Below are 20350 nucleotides of genomic sequence, written 5' to 3'. Positions count from 1 at the left end.
GTCCTGCCTGCCTAGTGAATGCTGGTCGTCGGCCCAGCCTTCCACCGTCTTCCACCTCCGAGCTCAAGGACCTGGGTAAAGTTTGCCTTTCTAGGTCTCAATACCTTATGTAAAATGGAGATTCTAGAACTTTCCTGTTAGGGTTTAAAAAAGTTGAATGAAAAAGATTTGTGAAGTGCTTTGATAGTGCCTTGCATAAAGGGAATATTCAATCGTTACCCTTAAGTTATCTACCAAAAGATTCTAAGATTGTCATCTGTGTGGGAACATCTCTGAGTGTTCAAGAATGGGCGTGATGGCCTTTGCCTTCAAGGCTGCACAGGAGTACTCGGCTGGGCACACTATTAGCCCGCTGTCGAGTTAATTCTGACGCAGGGTGAGTATGCGCCATCGGGCTTCTGGTGGCGGATTTTCGGAAGCCGGTTGCCAAGAGAGGCACCTGCCTGAAGTCCTGGCAGGCCTTGTCCCCTCCATCCCCACGCCACCCTGCCAGTGCTCCAGACCACACTTTGAACGTGTGCATGTTTAAAAGACAGGCTGAAAATAAGATAGTGTGGCCTCAGGGACGGGATGAATTTGATACAAGACCCACGGAGGAAGACCTAGAACTGGACTGGGGCTGTTCTGAGTGACCCAGGATAAACGTTGAGGGAATTCTCAGAGGGGAAGACTTGGAGACAGACATGCGTATGTACATAAGACCTTTGTATAAATGCGTATGTTGCATATGAATGCAGAGAAATAACATGGTGTTCTGCTCACAAACAATAAGACGAAGATCACTGTTGTACTGGATTATGAATACCAAGTAGAGGGTGGACTGATCTAGCAGGGATGGGTGAGCCTGTGAGATCAGATCTTCCCATCCTGACTTGCTCTGCCAAAGGGCGTGTGTGTGTGTGTGTGTGTGTGAGTGTGTGGTCTTATCTAAGGCTCTATATGGGAGAGTAGAGGCTTTAATTCAGAGTATAGTAAAAAGGCCATACTTGGCTTTTTTTCTTGGGCTAGGTTGTACCCATTACCTTTCCAACCTGTATTTATTAATCCATTAAGTTATTTTTCATCCTGTATCTTCATTCCTTCCTTCATTCTTTCAACAAGAATCACTTATGTCTAACTCACATGGGCACAGCCATGCCCCACATGCCCTGGACAGTCTTTCCAAGGCCATCAGATGGACACTCATGAGGGTGGAAACACTTAAGCATAGGACAGAGGCCCCACTCCACTTTCCCACTCTCAAGGTTCTTTGGTGGAGAGAAGAAAGGGAGGGGGGCAGCTGGGGACACTTTCTCTACTTAGAAGAACTGTCTCTTTTCCTGAGGATGGCTTCTACCTGCTGAGTGCCTATGTCTGGGGACAGCTTTGAGAACCTGGCAGCAGAAGATAGGGGGATTCAGATGAGATGGGTGCACCTCCTGGATCCAGGGTAAGTCACCCATCTGTTAGAGCCTTGGCTTTCTTAGGCACTGAACAGGACCAGCAATGATTTCACTGTGGAGATTTTAGCAGATGGTTGGGTCACAGGCTAACTAGTCGAGAAGATGCATGTGAACGTGTTGGCCATGTAACGGGCACATGAGCAGTGGTGACGTGGAATCTTGAATGGAGGGACCTGGTTGGTATATCAAAGTCTGTCAGAGATGCCTCACTTTAGCAGTCCTGAAAATGAGACATTCTACAGATTGAGTTTTTCATCTGGAACTAATTCCTGTGATGGTGACACCTCTCTGAGCAGCCAGGCAGTAGCAGCTCCTGTGTCCTTCCGGCTGCTACACAATGTGGACACAGGCATTGGGGGATGCTTGCTGGCAGTTTCTGCCTTTCTCGTCTGGGCTCCAGCTCCTTGTCTAGTGCGGCTTTGTCTCCAGGGCCCATAACCCACTGTCAGAGAGGAGGGGCAGCGAGCATCAGGTCAGGAGCCTTCTGCCTTGCTAATTGGGTCTGTGACCTTCTGCTTGGTGTTTGGACTCCTGGCCGTGCAGGGAGTGAGTCCTGGTGGCCTGCCAGGAGGTAATGCTGAGACAGCTGCCCCCGACCCCCTGGGGCCCAGGGCCCAGCTGGCATCTTGGAACCTTGCTCCCGGAGCTGGTCACAGTTTTCTGGCTTGTAGACGGCCAAGGGAGGTGGTGGCAATTTCATGTTCATTTCCTAGCACACAGTGGGCACGCACTCCTTACACACTTGCGGTTGTTAATTGATCCTCATCTCTGATCTCCAGAATGCTGGACTGTAAGCAACAACCTGCCTCCAATGATTCCTTTGTTCATTCATTCAGTGGAATTCCCCTGAGCAGAGGTCAGAGCTAGGCTTTAATCCAGGAGTTGAACTGTTAAAGCTGAAGGACACATGATCCCTGCCTGCTGGAGGTCTCAGACAGCTGGGTGTGTGTGTGTGTCTGTGTGTGTGTGTGTGTGTGTGAGAGAGAGAGAGAGAGAGAGAGAACGAGAACTGCAACATGATGGCATGGCTGGTGTTTTATCAAGGAACACTCAGGGCACCGTGGGCAGAGGGAAGGCGAGTTGGTGGCTCATGGGGCATGGGTCAAGGAGCATGTCAGAGTGGTGAGGCCATCCCTGCATAAGATGAAATGGAACAAACCTGGCCCACAGCAGGGGAGACCAGCAAGTGGAGTTAATACGATGGCTTCTGTGGGCAGTTTCTCCAGACAGTGTTCCTTAGGATATTGATAGGCATCTTTTTTTTTTTTGTAAAAAAAAAAGGAAAAAAAGCAAAGGGCAAAGAGACTAACACTGCCCCAGGTTTGTCTATTGCAAAAGTCCGTGCATGCCCCCAGACTGCTTTGAGTGGCAGTTTGCGGATTCCTACCACAGAGAAGCTGGGGTCTCTGTGAAGGAGGGAAGTGGGCTTTACCACTGACAAGAGCCAGTCAGGAGCCACCTGAAAGCAGAGCTGAGCCCAGGCCTTGGGTGGAGTGGGGGCAGTGCAAATGCAGCCCCTTCTGCCAGAGCCTGTGTGTAACTGGCCTGAAGAGACACCATCACCAAGTGCTCCTAGGCTTTGGGTGGGTAGAGTTCTCACTAAATGCTTCTGGCAGCTTCTTCTGATCTTATTTTAATCTTCTGGGGCCTCGGGTACTGGGGTCATACAGTACAATTCAGATGATCAGACTCTCCCATTCCTAAGCAGCTTGGGCCAGCCCTGTGGTGTGTGGCTGTCTGCCCAGCCAGCATGACCTGCAGGATTTCTCCTCAGCAAAAAAGACGTGTGAATGCCAACCACACTCCTCTGACCCTGACTCCCCCCGGACACCGACACCCAGGGGGCCCACGGTTTAGGTGCAAGGATTAAGCGTTGCAAATCCTTTAGAAAGTTTAGCAGCATGGAGCAGAAATCTTCTTGGTGAAAAGTACAGGCTTTGGTGTTATACAGACATATTTTAAGGTCAGCTTTGCTAACTGGCTATGTGACCAAAGGCAGTGACAGCCTCTTAGAAGGTTAGTTACCTCTCCAAAACAAAACTGATAATACCTGTTCCCACAGATATGCTGTGAGGATTCAAAGAAATGGCGTATGCAAAGTGCTTAGCATGTCGTTTTCAATTAATGTAGTCGTTAATCATTTGATTTCTTATAAGGGTGTCAGATGAGGAAAAAAGCTTCAAGAATAAAGATGTGTAGCCTGGCATTTTCTGGAAGTAACCTAAAGATGCAGTATTCAGGAAGAAGAGCATGTTCGCCCACAGTGGGATCTTCTATAGCCGTTCTCAAGAAGGCTAGACTCTGGGATGAGGGGGAAGTCCATGTGATCCAGTAATGCAAGGAAGCTACAGCTTTGTTAAGATACACGAAGGAGGAGAATTTACAGAAATGCCATTAAGTAGTTGAATTAAAACAGGATAATTCTGTGAACTTATTCCACCCCCACAATTTCCAAATCATCTGTAAGGCTGTCCAACCAGTTCTAAACACAAATTTCATAAATGGCAGATTCGTGGGTGGCAATGACCAGAGCAGGGCAATGGCTCATGGCCCTTGGTGGCTGAATCTGGACCATTCTTACTTAGCATTATAATCACCCAAACACCTAGGATGTGGCTAGCCAGGCCTCCTGTGTGGCTTGTCCTCTTTCATCTATTAGGGGACAAAAGGGCTCAGTCTGTGTAGGTGGCCTGGGCTGTGCTAAGTTTGGACATTCCAGTGACTGTAAATCCTTTAACCACTGAGATCCCGACACCCCTTGGTCCTGTGAAGATTAAATAAGAGGTTGTGGTGGCATATATGTTGTCTCCTTCTGTAGCTTCGGCAGCTCTGGTGTTCACTGCTACCTCACAAGCAAGAACTCAGTGGGTGCAGACTGAGCAGCAGAGGGAGGTTCTTGGGGATCCTCTCCGCCACTGTGCCTTTGGCCTCAGTCTACACAGTATGCCAGCCTGGGGAGGGGAGTGGCAGTGTTGATCATAATGCTTCCTTTTAGAGCTTATTTTAGATCTTTTACTCCATGGAAGAAGGATAGGTGGTCTTATCGCATGCAATTTACTACCTCTGAAAACTCATTAGAGGGCAGCTGTGAGCTGGTTCTGACTCAATGGCACAAATAACATTAATGATCTCTTACTAGTCCTTGGGTAGTATGAATTGTTAACATGCTCAGCTGCTGACTGGAAGTGTTGAAAGTTCAAGTGCATCCTGAGGCATTGAAGGGATTGATCTATTTCTTAAAAACTTCTTAAAAAATATTCTGAAAAATCAGCCACTGGGGGGAAAAAAAATCAGCCACTGAAACCCCCTATGGAGCCCAGTTCTTTTCAGATGCAGGTAGGCAGCTGACACAATGGCAACTGGTTTTTCTTGTCTCTTTCTAAGCATCAAGTTCCATGGGAATTTCTCCTCCACCAGGCCAGCAAAAAGGAGAATAACTTGGGGCCTGGTGGCCATTCATGCTACAGAGAGAACAACCAAAGGCCGCCACGAACAGGGAGGGGAAGCTGTGGCCACACCACGTCCTCTGAGGGCGCCTGTGCCTTCAACACTCAGGCATAATGAGGTTCCCAAAACAAACAAACAAACAAACAAACAGGAAACCACTCTGGGTGGTTGAGAAGAAAGTACAAGTCTTCTGATGTTGAGTTTGATTCCAAGTCCTACTGCTGAGACCTTGGGCACAACAATCTCTCTCTGAGCCTTAGTTTCTCCATCAGTTAAATGGGGAAGTTATCTTGTGATTGTCACATTTATTGTGAAGAAACAAAAGGACACTTAACGCATGCTCTGCAAATGTGACTTCTCTTTCCTTCCCCAAGTAGAAATCCCTCAGAGCTGTGGCTGTTGGTTCTTTGGCAGTAAGAGGTCTGAACAGTTCTGACTTCAAGTGAAACCTAAAAATGGACCTCCATGGGCCCTATCCCAGGGAGTGTGACAGAGTGTAATAGTGAAAATACGAAATTAACTAGAAAGCAGGAATTCTGGCCCTGCCACTGATTAAGTGGGTGTCCTTGGAGACACTGGTCAAATACATTTTCCAAGCTCAAGTTTCCTCTGTATGGAAGGGAAACAAATACTCACTTTAAGAGGGCCTAGAACGCTATGAAAACTCTACAGGTGCTCAATCAAATTTCCTATTAACTGGTCTCTAACCTACTGCCCCTCCTGCCCGATCCCTCCTCATCCTAACTCTTACCCTAGGGAATCCTGTAGGCATTCCACTAGGCTTGGGCTGAATAGCAATGGACATATTTCATACTTCTGGAAGAGAAAGATTAACTGAACATTAATCAGCTAATGCTAACTATAAAACACACGCATGCTCTCTCAGAAATCTTTCTGTTGTATTCTAATCACAATCAAATGATTTTAAGGGATTGGGAAATCTGTGATTCTGGAAGAGAAATGGACATAGGAGAATTCCATTTTGGTACGTTTCAAGTGACTGCCTTTAAAAATCCTTTGTACGTCACACTTAATAGGGTTCCAAAGGTATTTGCTAAATGGATGGATGCTTCGATAGAGGGACAGATGGATCAATGGATGGATGGTCATCAGCTGGCAAGGAAGCATGGACCTTCAATGAACTGACTGGAGAGCCGACGGGGACACTGTGGCCTTGAGGAATCCTGGAATGCTGAGCTGCTGCAGGAGCCCATGGAAACCGTCTTAATCAGCACCATCTTGCTGTCCACGAGTTAATTATTTAATGCCTTATTTGGAAGTGAAAATTGGAGTAAGAAATCAAGAGGACTGAATCTCCCTCAGGTTCAAAGATCTTCCATCTATTTCTGCCACCCAAATCCGATGCCCTTTGGTATTACTGGTGGAGATAGAGAATCATGATTCAAACAAACCCAGGCAAGATTAAAGGGCCAGGCACCAAGCCCGTGTGCCCAGCACAGAACCACCCCCATCAAAGGCCTGTTAGGATCTGGCTCCTGCCTGCCGGCTTGTCTCCCAACACAATGCCGACAGATTGGTGGAGCTGGGTTCTTTCCTCCCAGAACAATATTTTATGAGGAGCCTGTTTTATTAAAATATTTTCCGCTGGATGCTTCCTGTGTTTCAAGAAGTTGGTCTTGCCAGCTGGAGCTGATGACAGTTGAGAAAAACACATCCAAGTGCTGTTGTGACATGGCATTTGGAAGTGGAGGAGCACGGCAGGGGGGTGGGAGAGGGCAGGCTGGGAAGAGACGCAGGAAAACACCAGTGTTGCACCAGAAACGTCTGGCATTATGGAAGCACAGTATCCCCGCCCCCATCATTAAAAACATGTGAACAGGAGAGAAACTATTGGAACGACGTCCTGAAATAAGCTCCATCTAGTCATGGCCAGAGATTCTGGGTGTATAGTCACTGAGAACTTATCTCTTATTTCTTATTGCCAGTTTCACAACCCAGCGAACTAACCAGAATGCTCCCAGCCCATTCCAACACCAAAGGTCTCCTGAGTAGAAATAAACATGGTGAGCTACAATAAGAACCTAAAAGTGATACCGATAGAGTTCAAGCAATAGCAACTAGCATTCTGGGATTGTCATACACTAGCTTTCTGACAAATAACAGAGTCTTCCCCTCATATAGAAAACGCAAAAATGAAATAAACATAATAAAGTTCAACCTTTCATTGGGGAACCGGCTATAAAATGAGTAATGCCTTGCAGAAATGTGGTGTGCTCATCATGTGGGGGTTTTCAGACGTGAAAAATCCTGGGTTCCCATTTCAAACATTTACAAGTTCATGACTCTATCATAGTATGATAGTACCCTATACTTCTATAGGGTTTGCTTCAGATTTAAATTGATGACTTTAAATTACTTAAATCCACAGTCGCTGTTTGTGCTCTTGACAGTCGCTAAAGAGAAAGGCTGAGGTAGGGTCTGAAGAACGTTGACGTTGTGCAGCATTTTCGCCACAAGGGGGCAATCATAATCCATGCCGGTCATAGCCAGGCGCCTGGCCCTCAGTATTCCCTTCACCCTATTGTGCACAGGGAGAGTTGAACATGCACCCAGCTCCGGCCACACTCTCTTTCAAATTCCGCATAACTAAGCACCCCCAGCACACACACTCTCTGCGTGTGTCTCTCCTACAGCTTTTCCAGCAAGGCATGAATGCAACACTTTGAAACAGTACGGTACTGTGAAGCAGACGCTGCTGGGGGAGCTATGGTGTACTAACCTGGGTTAGACCACAGCATCACATTCAGACTCCTCTCTTCCTTTGGATCCTTCTCTGAGTGGGATCTACCACCTCCATGAACTTCTTTTCCTGAGAAGTTCTCGTTTTTCTAAAAGCAAGATAAGCTTGAAGGGCATTCCTCTTCCTACTGTAGGGACCTCAGGATACTTGGGGGAAGATGCGATTAATTTTGGGCTAAGGTGAATTCATGAACTTTTCTCAAGGCATTGTAGGACACCAGCTGCTGGGTTGTCTCGGCAGAGACCAAGTGCTGTGTACCTTGGAGACAAAGCGAGCACTGCCTTCCTCCGATGAATGAGGCGCTCCCACCGCCTCTAAAATAGCCCTGAAGTCAGGTAGCTGCCTGTCCCTTTAACTTTCACCCTATTCATGTGATTCAATCTCTGGCCATTGCTCATGTGCCTTCCTCATTTGCTCACTTCCCCTCTCTGACATCTACTCTGCAATTTATTCCAAGCTGGGTCCTACAGTGGGTATAGTGCACAGACCCCATGCCTGCCTTTTGAGGAGCTTTGTGTCTGAGGGAAGGCGGACAAGGAAAATGATAGCAGCTGAGTAAACACTCTGGAACAGGAGCTCGATCATGGACGAGGATGACCTGTGTGTGAATCAGAACTGCACCAGATCCAGGGAGGTGGTCGCTTCATCTCCAGCTGATGCTACATCTTTAGCATGAGAAAGGGCTGGGAACCTTCTTGTGATCCACCCAAGCACACTTTGGGCCTAATCACGCAGCACAGGTCTGGCTCTGGGCCTGCTCCTGTGACAATCAGAACCACTGGCAGTGGACATTAATCAAGCCTGGCTCTCCAACTGGTGGCTCCGTGAAATGCCCACTCCAGGGCAATTTCTTAAAGGCTAGGGCTCCACACTTAAGCTTCACAAGGTGCTGGCCCCATAGTGCTCCCCACAAAAGAGAGTGGAATGAGGGGTACTCACTGCTCAGGGCTCGGGACAGATGTCCTCCGGCCTTCCACTGCGATGTTGCTCTTTGGTCTCTTAACAACATACGGACGGGGTGGGCGGACCTAGAAGAGACAGGGAAAATCCATAGGAGAGCTGAATTGGAAAAGCTGCCCGGAGAGACTCTAAAGATTTGGGTAAGTCACCCTAAAAGAGATGTTATGGATTTTCAAGATACAGGCTACAAGAACCTCACTTATCCTGGAAATATTTCCACTTAATCGTAGCAAAACTGGAACTCAGAGACCCCTCAGATGGGAAAGGCTATCTTGAAGAGTTTTGTCTGCTCATCGGCAGGATGGGAGAGTTACACGTGCCTCTGCGGAGCTGCTGTCAGGATTCAAGGTGAGGCCTAGGCCGGACCCAGAACAAAGGGCTCTCCTCAGTGACAAGCTCCCTCTGCCTTGCTCTGGAACCCAGAAATGGGTTTCACAGGACAAAGCTTCACTCATATTTTTTTCAGAGTTCATTCAAATTCTTAGTTTGTCTCATTTATGACTGAATTAATTAAAGGATACCTGTTTTTCTCTATAAATGGGGAAGACAAAAAAAAAAAAAATAAAAACAAACCTAAAAAGCAGATAGGAGCATTCAAGGGTTCCAAAGAAACATCTTCCAGTTTCTGTCCTGGCATATTTGTGGGCCAGATCTACTGGGCAGGGTTCACTCACTCTGGACACTGTACACCTAGTATGGCCACACTCAGCAGCACAGATCTGGCATAAGGGACCAACGGGCATATTTGAAGGTAAAATATACAGCTTCCTAATCCCACAGCCTGGGCTATAGTGACGAGATGCCTCCCTCTCCCTTTTCCCTTATCCAGGCCGGAGGCCTCTGAAAGCCAAGAGAAGGGTCTTTTTAGAAAGGGGTTCCTTTCCTCTTCCATCAAAGCTGGTTTTGGGGGTCAGGCTAAGAATTTCCAGGTTCCTTTCAAGGGTACTCATCTGGTCCACACACAGTAGAAGGCTTTTAGTACTATAACCTGCTACGGTTCCAGTGCCAGGGAAGGGCTGGGGGAGAGATGAGGGGACAAAGGTAGGAAGCAGATTACTTCCTGGATTTTGTGGACAAGGCAGGGAAGGGGAGAACACATACATACTTCATTTCCTGTCTTCCCTCACCCCTGAATAGTCCCCGATTTGTGGGCAATGCAGCACGCTGGCTTAGGAACACAGACAGCAGAAGCTGACTACACGTAAGGTCTGTCTCGCGTCTCACCGAGTCTTCTGGTCCCTGTGTCAGATCTAACCTACAGTTTTTCCTCTGGAATGGCCAGTCTGATCTCAGCCATGTTTGGCAAATCAGAGATGTGGTCAACGCCAAAGCCATTCTGCCAAAAGCAAAAGACTTCTTCTCTGAGGTCATTGTGAAGGGATTAATGCAGGGGCTCGATCATGCTCATTCTGCTTCTCTCTGACACAGATGTCCCCTTCTTAGTAATAAGACAGGGAAAGCCTTCAGGTGGAGAAGGGGGAGTGAAGGGGTCTCTGAGTTAGAAGACCTTATCCTGGCCCAGCTCCAAGCACAGTATCTAGTAAACAGTGACCACATGGGATGATATTGAAAAACAAATGAAGGTTACTATTATTATCATTGTTATGAGAACAGTGTCTGACACACTAGACATCCAGTGAATGTTTGCTGTATAAAGAAATAAATGAGGGGGTATTTCTCCAATGCATTCCAACTCTGTGAACTGGCTTCCTGAAGCAGAATCCTCAGCAGCCTGGTAAAGTGATCACCTGGCTGGGAGGACCCCCTGAGGCTCACCACACAGGCGGTATGCAGGTGGGGTGAGGGAGCCCCCACCCCAGGAGACCTGCCAAGATTTCAGGAGAGGTCAGACACTAAGGACTGTCAGCTCGTCCCTGCGCAAGCCTGCTCCCTGCTACAATAAAGACGGGTTAAGAATGTGAACTTGTGGCTGAAATGGGGGATTAAGTTTGTGGCAACTTCGACTGAACTTGCAACGTGGTGAAACATGGAGAAAAAGAACAACAGAGCTAATTAGACGAGCTGAGCTGTCAGAGTGCCGCTGAATGGCTCAGCGCCAACAAACAAAAGGAATGGGTTGGCAATCAGCAGGATCGATGGAGGAGACTGCTTCATTAGGGATGATAAAACAGACAGAGCAGGGAGGGGGAGGGGAGGAGAAGGGAGGGAAGCAGCGCAGGCGGGGGAGGGAGAGGAAGACACAACAGACCCTGAGACAGGCAGGCACCCACACAGCCACAGACACACCCAAAGTCATACCCACCTGACTGCTGTGGACAGAGCCAGGCAAAGATACAAAACACCCAGAAACAGGCAGGAAACAGGCATGTGTCCAAGCCCTGCGAGAGTCACCATGACATCTACACACACCCAGCCCCACCACACACACACACACACACACACACACACACACACACGGGGATGCTGACAGCAAGAGGCACAGCTATCCGCTGCAGACACTGACACACTCGGCCAAAATGGTTTAATTAAGCCCCAGATCACAAGATGATGCTGACAACAGGCCCATCATATTTTCATGATCATATCCATCTTTCTAGGGTGCTCAGGGAGGATAGGGGCTGGAGACACACACACACACACACACACACACACACACACACACACACACACACACGCACGGGCTGCCGCAGCGCGAGGGGAGAAAATGCTAACCCGGGACTCAGAACTCTGTTCAAGGGGGACTTGAGGGGGAAGTTGGGAAACCAGCCAATTCCCCACTGGATTTAAAACCTGAGAAATCTAAGTCGGCAGGGTTAAATGTGTATTGAATACAAAAGCACCAAGCACATTTGATTTTAATGGTGAGTAAGAAGTAATAAATACAGAGCTTAGAAAGCAGACTGACCACAGTCTGCTCTCCTGTGTGCCTCAGGACCAGCCCCATCTCTGCCTATGAGAGACACTGATGCTTTCTCCTGATCTTTCCTTTTTCTTCTTTTTTAAAAAGAAAATCCAAAATCCTCTGGTAACATCTGAACTTCAGCCACAGGTGCCGGGCCATAAAGGCTGACTGGCTGGACACCATTTCCTGGCCACCCTGGGTCACTTTAGCACAGAATGCTGGCAGCTAAGTGACCTGACAAAATTTGGTTTGGGTCCAGTGGACCCTGGACATAGGACACTTCCTGGCTGCTGACACGGAACCTTGGTGGCCTGTGCTCTTTGAGGTTTTTAAGCGGCTCCATGCCCAATTGACACTTGGGCTTCACATCTAGGGTGTAGTGGCATTCATAAGAAATGCTTGTTGGCATGCACATGGTGAAAACAGGCTCTAGCGACCTGCAAATAAATGCAGGGCCCCTGAAAGTCCCACCTTTCTAGGACTCTCAAACCAGTTCCTTAGTGACTGTTTGGCATAGTTTATCGGGGATATGTGTATGCTCCTTTCATGCCAGGGACAGTTTCTGGCACTGAACAAAAATGACTCACTCAGGTGGGTGTTATTATTTTATGGAAGATGAAACTAAGGTTTAGAGAAGTGTGTGTTGTCCAAGATCACAGTCAGAAAGAGGCTGATATTCAACCAGGATGGGCCTTTCTGACATCTACAACCAGGAGAACTGGTCACAGGTACTCTGCTCCTTTAATGTACCATAAACCAAGGGAGGTAGTGCAGCTCTGAGCACTGGATCATCACCTCCTACTCTTGTGCAGTGGTGGAGACAGCTCAGACTTGGGGTTTCTCAAGGCCTTGGCTGCCCAAGTCATCAGGGTCCAGTGAATGTGGCTGGGCCCCCACCCTGAGATGGCAAGGACTCTCTGTCCCTCTCTTGAAGATTCAAGATTGCACATCCATGAGCAATCCTGTCTTGAATCATGTTTTCCAAGAGATTCCCGCCTGTCTGAGAGTCTAGGTCTTTAAAGGGCATTCTGAGCTCTCTCCACTGGATAAGCTTGCCATAAGTGAGGTAGCATGGTGAGGAGAGAGGAGAGAGAGCGAAGAGAGGCCTGGGCTCTAGGGCTGACTGTTCTTTTGCCACAAACTGTTCTTGTGGCTGCAAACTGGGGAACTAGGCTCTCTAATTTATCTCTCAGGATAAATGAGACATGGGAGTACCTAGCACAATCCTAGACACATAAATGTGAATCTTCTCCCATTTTTATGCCTGCCAGGACCTAACAACGTTCTTGAGAATGTGGGGAAGCACAGATAGTTGCTGGTCAATTTCCCCCACAACTTTAAATTCTACCCTGGCATCTTACACAAAGTTCACCTCAGTGTAAATAGAAGTACCAGGGAGCTAGTATTCTGGAAAGAACAGGAATTCCAGCATTAAGCTATATTGAGGATCAGTTTTCTCATCTCTAAAATAGGCCATGATAACATCTACCTCACAGGTTTATTGCAAAGCTCAGCTTGGATGATGGACATAAAAACTATTTACCATCTGTAAAATCCTAGACAAAATGGTAGCTATTAATACGCTGGTTCAGTACTAAGAAACTTAGGGGTTTCCCCCCCCCTGAGAAAAACCCCCCACATCAAAAAACTTAAGACGACTAAATACTACTACTGTGTGTCAGCACTAGTGAGAGGCACTTCACAAATGTTACTGCTGTTTGTTCACACACACACACACACACACACACACACACACACACACACACACACAATAGACAGAAAGGTGAGGCAGATTCCACAAAGATAAGTGGTAGACAGAGTGGAGGTTCAAGTCTAACTGTTAGCTGTCAAATTCATGTTGCTAATCCCTGTACAGCATCTCTCATAAAAAACAAACAAACAAACAAAAAAACACCAAAAGGCACCATCTAAAAGGAGCCATATATTGCCCCCAAAGGGTCACTCTGTGATTTCTGCTGTCTGTTCCTTCTTCCCAAAAACAGTAAGCAGAATATTCCAGGCCTTGACAGCTGTACTGACTGGAATACAGGATGGATCCATCGATGTGGCTGGCTGGCAACTTCGACATCCCAGCGCCATAGGTGAAAGACATCTTAGTGCCCCCAAAAGCCCCACACCAACCCTCTTAACTCCCCCACAGTAGAAAAGGCAAGGCAAACAGAGTCACAGAATGTCCAACACCTCCACAGAGAGGAGCCACCACCCAATCAACACTGGCTGCATGCACTGGGGATTAGAAATTGATGAGCAGTTCAGCCTGGCCACCACACATCCCTGCCTCCAGACCTTTCACAAGATGGATTTGGACACATGCATTTGGAGGGGTGGGAATGGGTGGGGACATCAGTTTGTGGGGAAATATGATCGCAGCTGGGCGGGAGTCCTGACCCCTTTTGCTTGGCTGCAGGAGCGGGAGGTTGCCTTGAACAATAGCTAAAGAAACCCTTCTCTTGGTAAACAGCCATCGCCCAAGGGTCCTGGCTGGGTTCCCATTTTAGAGGCACCTGCTAAAGTTATTATGCCTCAGCCCAGCCAAAAGTCTGAGCTTGCGAGAAAATGACTTCACCAATACTTAGCACAGGACCCACACCCGATATTTTTTCCATGACATTTTTCTTAAAAACATGGGTTGCTCTCCCTACCCCACCTCATTCCTGGGTGTTGTGGGGTTTGCCACATTTGTCCAGCTTTTCTGGACTCTTACTACACACTTGACGTGGAAGGCAGGTCTCTGTGTGAGGACTACCTGTCTCCATCAGAGCTGTCTTGGTACTCTCTGGGAGTGGCCTCTGCCCTCCAGAAGGGACATCAAATGCATTTCCAAACCCAGATCAGGCAGAAATGAGAACCTTGCTGCCAGACTTCTGCTTCCTTTGTGAGGAAGAGGCATTTGGAGCAAGGCTTTAAAGCTCACTGGCTACAAATATGAATCGGCTTTGCTCAGAGAATGTGCACACAGCAAACACACCACACGGTGGCCCCCTGGCTACCTACAGCTCTGACCTGCAAGTAGCTGAACTTGCTCAGGAAAAGAAGAGAGAGGCCCAGAAAATCCAAGTTCAGGCTCATGCCACACAAGAGAGGGAAGCTGGTAAAACCCAATGCCCATCGTCTTTCTTTTGCAAGGCAGAAGAATTCAAACTCCCAGGGTTTAGTCAGGCTGGGGAGAGTGGCTCAGGCAGTGTTAGGGAGGGACAGGCAGAGCCGCTGGCTACTCACGGGCCTCGATGAACGCTGGATCTTGGGAGGCGGTGGTCGGGTGGGAGGGAGTCTTTGTGGCTGCATTAAAGCAGAAACTTTAGACATCAGAATACACTGAGATGGTCAGCACTTCCACACACAGCCGAGAAAAAGTATTCAGTGACCCTGGTCAAGCCAGAAGGCCTCCTTGATGCTTCCCTGAGCCCCACAGAAGGCTGGTCACCCATTGTGGAAGGTGGTATGGCACTTTCTCAAGAAACTGCAAATAGAGATACCATTTGACCCAGCAATCCCATTACTGGGAATATACCCCAGAGAGACCATGTCTGCCATCCAAGCAGATATAAGCACACCCATGTTTATTGCAGCTTTGTTTACAATAGCAAAAAGCTGGAAGCAACCTAAGGGCCCATCAACAAACGAATGGATAGAGAAGCTGTGGTACATTCACACAATGGAATACTACGCAGCATTGAAAAACAAGCAACTCATGCAATATTATTCAAAATGGGTGACCCTGGAGGACATTATGTTGAATGAAATATCTCAGTCACAAAGGGACAAATACTGCATGGTGCCACTGTTGTAGAATGGGTCTGACATCAGGGTTGGGGTATGACAGAAAAAACTGGATAAATTAAGTATTATATTGAAACAGATGAGGGAAAGAAGAGATTAGAGGTGATATATGATTGAGTATTATGGTTAGCACAGGAATCCAGAATTAAGGTTGTATAGAGAAGTGTACTCGGGGTGGGGGGTGGGGGGAAGGGATGGGGGAACTGTATACTAATGAAGGAATTTTTTTCTTTTCGGAGAGGCGAGCGAACTGGTGGGGAGGGGTGGGCAGGGAGAAAAATGCAACAAGGAATGAATGGAAATCCAAAACTTCTGTAAATGTCTATTAAAATTAATTAAAAAAAAAAAAGGCTGGCCACCAGCCCAGAAGATGCCATTTCTGAGGTATCCCTTCCCTGACTTCCTACTTTTGGCCTGGTTTCCTGCAGTCACCCCACCAGAGCCCCTGACCTGGTCTCCTCCTCCAGTCTGGTTTATTCAAACAGGCCAGAGGAACTTTCTTGAAAGTTTCTCTAAAGTCTCATCACCGCTGCAAGATTTCTGATGCCTCTGCCTGTTCTCAGATGATGTAGCTCAAGGCCCTGGGCTTCAAAGCTTTAAGACCTGGAACTTGAATGCCTCACACAAACTTTTCCATACCTTCCCGTGCCCACCCAGGCAGACTCTTTAAAGACACTGGGCACTCATGCCCACATGCATGACCCACACCTCTCTAATCTGCTTGACAAATGCGTACCTGTCCTTTAACCTTCTGCAGAGAGAGAGTGCGAGCTGCCTTCAGAAAACTCCTTTGCTTCCTGGTTCAGGTCAGATGTACCTTCAGTGGCTCCACTGCCTTGGGCCCCCACCATGTGGGACTTCTCACACAGTATCAGCCTCATGGTCCCTCACTCTACTGCAATCTAAATTTTCAGTTCCTTGAGGGATTTACCACTGTGCCTGCTGTATCTTGCAAAAACATACTGTTCAATAAATGTCTAATAAACAAATGAGATCTGCACAGAATGTCGGATGTTTGAAATCGGGATTTGAAAGGATCAAAGACCCAAAATACACAGACTTCTTAGCAATATCCTCAAATTCTTTATCTTGAATGTCAAGCTGCATCTTTCCTAACAGCCTGCCCACTGAGGTGCCTGGAGTAGGTGTGGGAGACGGGTAGGTATAGTAAGAAAGGTTAAAATCCACACTAGGCTAAGAGCCACAGCACACTCCAAGAGGTTTCCAACTGGTTCCTTGCCATTCTGCCACTCAGTTAACAATGGTCCACTCCTTTCCACCCAGTCCATTGTACTGCTGTTCAACACAGGCGCTAATGGCCACATGTGGGGAGTACAAATCCCACGATGTATTCTAACTATAAAAATGCACACTAGTAGATCTTAGAGACATGGTATGGTATGGTATGGTATGGTATGGTATGGTATGGTATGGTATGGTGTGGTGTGGTGTGGTGTGGTGTGGTGTGGTACGGTAGGATGGGAGTTGGGGGAAATACCCCCCCCCATATTTGTTGTTGTTCAGTGCTGTCAGGTCAAGTATAACTCACAGCAACCCTATGAACAATGGATCTGAACTCTGTCCTATCCTGCGCCAACTTCACAATCTCTAGCACACCTGGAGCCTGTTGTTGCAGTTACTATCAATCCACCTGATTGGGTGCCTTCCTCTCCTTCATCGCCCCTCCACTTTTCCAAGCATACTGTCCTTCTCCAAAAAATAGCCTCTCTTAGCAACATGCCTAAAGGATGTGAAATGAACCTTTGCCATCCTTGCCTCCAATAAGCACTCTGGCTGCACTTTCTCCAAAACAAATCTCTTTGTTCTTTTGCAAGTCCATGGGATATTCAGACACACACATATATTTGTGTGCCTGTGTACATATGCATATATGATAGGTCCTGGAAAGGTTTTTTTATTTCTTTCATGTCCACCTCTGACTTGGACTACTTCTAGACCTTCTGGTTGAGGTGGCAGTGTGACAGGCTGCTCAGCGTGCCTCTGGGGTCAGACAGTCTCAGATTGAACCTCAGTCCTTCACTTACTCCCTCTGTTATTGCAGGCCTGGTATTTTATCATTGGGAACCTTACTCTCCTCATATGCAAAATACTCCTTACTGGAGAAGCTGGTGAGAAGATTAAATGAAATTCTGTAGAGTTCTTTGCATGATGCTGGACAACAGACATTAGCAAATACTGCCATGAAGGAGCCGTGGTAGTACAAGTAAGCATACAGCTCTGCTAGGCCTGTGGTGTGAACCTGCACAGTGGCTCGAGGAGAGCCTCGGTTATTTGCTCCTATAAAGTTCACAGTTCAAGGTGGCAGCTGCATTTTGTTACACCAAGTTATTATGAATTGAAAATCTATTTTACAGCACAAACACTACTACCACCACCATCACCATCAGGATTCTCTGCCTGTAGCATCTATTCCTCTCACTCCATCCTCCACATTTCTTCCAGAGTGGATTTACAAAGCAAATGTCCAATCATGCGAGTCTAAGTCATCTTAAGACCAACATCTCACAAGGAGTCTTCTGAGAAAGACCATCTTGGGAGACGTGTTGTCCAGAGGGGACAGGTGATTCCTGGATAGGAAATCTGGGAAATGCTGTCCATGGTCTTTATCTTTTTAGAGATTCACAGAGTCTGTTAAGTCTTGCAATAAAAACCCCCAAAGCACTTAAAGTAGGTATACAAATACCTACGAACTTTGCTTAAAAACCTCCATTTCTCACATTTACCTCAACACATGCCCTCTTTCCTTGTAACATCCACTAACATGAAATGTTAAAAAGTCCCAGAAAACAGTGCCTGACAGACAATAATAGAAGCCAGACACCAATCATACATTGATGACTGCATGTCTACAAAATGTCCAGGACAAGCCAATCCAGAGAGAGAAACCCGGGGAGCTGCCGGGTGGGAGAGCAGGGGGCACAGAGTAACTGCTCAGTGGGTAAGAAGTTAAATTGTGTAGTGATGACACTATTTCTGAATATTCACAATATTGTGTATGTACTAAATGCTGTTTGTTTGAACATTTTCAAAGTAGTTAATTTCATGTTATGTGAATTTCAAGAGGAAAAAAAAAAGCTTCTGGAAGTACTGGAGGTTTTGGGCCCTGCCTTGCGATGCAGCCTGGTGCCCAGTGAGTGCCCTGCCCCCTCCTGCTCATCCACTAGCTGAATGCCTCCAAATCGCCCCTGTTTCCGTTTCCTTTTGTCTCACTCATGGTGGCTCCTATTCATGCTTCATTGTCTGACTCAAGCACCATCTCTCCTGGGAGGTCTACCCTGTCCATCCGCCTGTCGCTGAGCGGTGTGGGTCAGTGCTCTACCATTGTGTATTCACAGCACACCAAGTGTCCCTCTTCCTCAGCACTTGGCCCAAAGCACAGTAATTATCTACTTGTCCCATTTCTTTCTTGATCCTGAGGTCTGGTACAGACTGTGGTACCTAACAGGTACTCAGCAAGTGGGTTTTGGCCTTAACTGCCTGGCACATAGTAGAAAACAAATGTCAGTTCTCCAGAGTCTGTAAGTAATTTATTTTCCTTTGATTAGCTGATGCTGGTCCTTTTGCAACTATATTAATAAACAGGGGGAGGAAAGTAGCCTCTTAGCCACAGCCAACCTAGCAGCTTAGAGTAAACCAGAGAATTTAAAGACACTGACAAAGGGTATGTGGTCCAAAATGCCCCACGGATAATGGGAGAGATAAAAACAAAATGTGGTAAGAACAATCAAGAGCAGGGAGCCAAGCTGCCCTGCCTGACATTAGGGAGGATTCCCTGCAGGATGACAGTACCAGGGGAACCAGTCACCAGAGGAAATATACAGAAGGAGGGGAATGGGCATATTATGAGCTGGAACACATGATGGGGATGCCTTCCTGTGACAGCCACCAGGAAGAGAAAGGTGGGTTCCCAGTGGGTGTATATTAAATGCACCCCTGGGATGGGGGTGGGAGGAGAGGGGACAGTTGCACTAATTAACAGGATGCCCTACCAAGGAGTGTAGGGGCCCCGGGGACCAGCACCAAGCCTGGTGACAAGCAGGCAGCTGGATGGCTTATCGCAGATCTAATAGTAATCTGTATGGGAAGCAATCTTAGATTTTACACAGAATATTCAATCTGGTTGCTTTCAGGACTTTCACCTAGATTGCTAGTCACATGATCTTGTTTGTAGATGCTTCTCCTGCTTCAGTGTCCGCATCCAGGAATCCTATTGTAAGGTCCTCTCTTGTACAGACACTGGCCTATTACTGTCAGATTTCCAGTGGACACACTGCTGTCAGCGGGCTTCTTCTTCCTGGAGGTGGGAGTTGGGAATACTACTAGGATGCGGGGGTTGTAGTTTCCCAAATATGCTGGGATGCATGACAGTTGGGATACGGATTAGAATGAATTCATTATTCTGAGGAGAATCAGAATCAGAATTGGCCATAGGAGTGTGTGGTAGTGATGGAGGGGTTGGGGTAGGGGGAAGACAGGAAGAAAAGAAAGAGGCCTGGGAAGGCTTAACAAAAAAAAACCCTTTTCAGAAAGTGGTTCCAGTGCTTGGGAAGCTGAATCCAGGACTCAGCAGATAGATGTGGGTGACTATCCATATGGGGCATGGAGGCACAGCCTTCCAGGGAAAAGGAACGTGTTGGGGAGAGGATGCTGAGAGCGAATCTTGGGTCTTTTTGACTATCCAATGCTGCTCCTCCTACTGGAGACAAAGAAGGTTAAAACAGGACAGCCTGGGGTTTATTGGATCCAAGATGGCGGCAGAGGCAGAGACAGCATGGTGAGCTGCAGGAGCAGCGAACCACTTAAAGCAGGGCCATTATGGCCTTCCACAGACTTCGGCTTATTGATAATTGAACACTTAAACAGTTGATGACTGGCCCTCAGTGAAGATTGAGGCTCAAAAACAGGAATTCAAGGATTCCCAAGGAGAAATGGGTGAGTCTCGTGGCTCCCAACCACTACCCACCCCCTGCAGAGCCCTCGCTGCGCCGCACAGCCACTGCAGCTCCATGAGGCTTCCACAGCCAGAACGAATGGATTCCCTCACCCAGGATGGAT

At 47.4% G+C, this 20350-nt stretch overlaps 1 protein-coding gene across 1 annotated transcript in view; it reads right to left on the bottom strand.

Moving 5' to 3' along the window:
• DENND1A (DENN/MADD domain containing 1A) overlaps positions 1 to 20350 on the bottom strand; it is a 311879-nt gene that overhangs the window by 10964 nt on the left and 280565 nt on the right. Inside the window, exon 11 of the mRNA XM_006892585.1 lies at positions 8590 to 8678. Within this exon, the coding sequence (XP_006892647.1) occupies positions 8590 to 8678 (89 nt within the window). The remainder of the gene's footprint in view (positions 1 to 8589; positions 8679 to 20350) is intronic.

Source organism: Elephantulus edwardii, unplaced genomic scaffold, assembly GCF_000299155.1.
Source record: "Elephantulus edwardii isolate Elephantulus edwardi_28Jun2011 unplaced genomic scaffold, EleEdw1.0 scaffold00116, whole genome shotgun sequence".
Classification (NCBI taxonomy): domain Eukaryota; kingdom Metazoa; phylum Chordata; class Mammalia; order Macroscelidea; family Macroscelididae; genus Elephantulus; species Elephantulus edwardii.
Note: the sequence above shows the minus strand (reverse complement) of the source record. Positions and strands in the feature narration are given on the sequence as shown.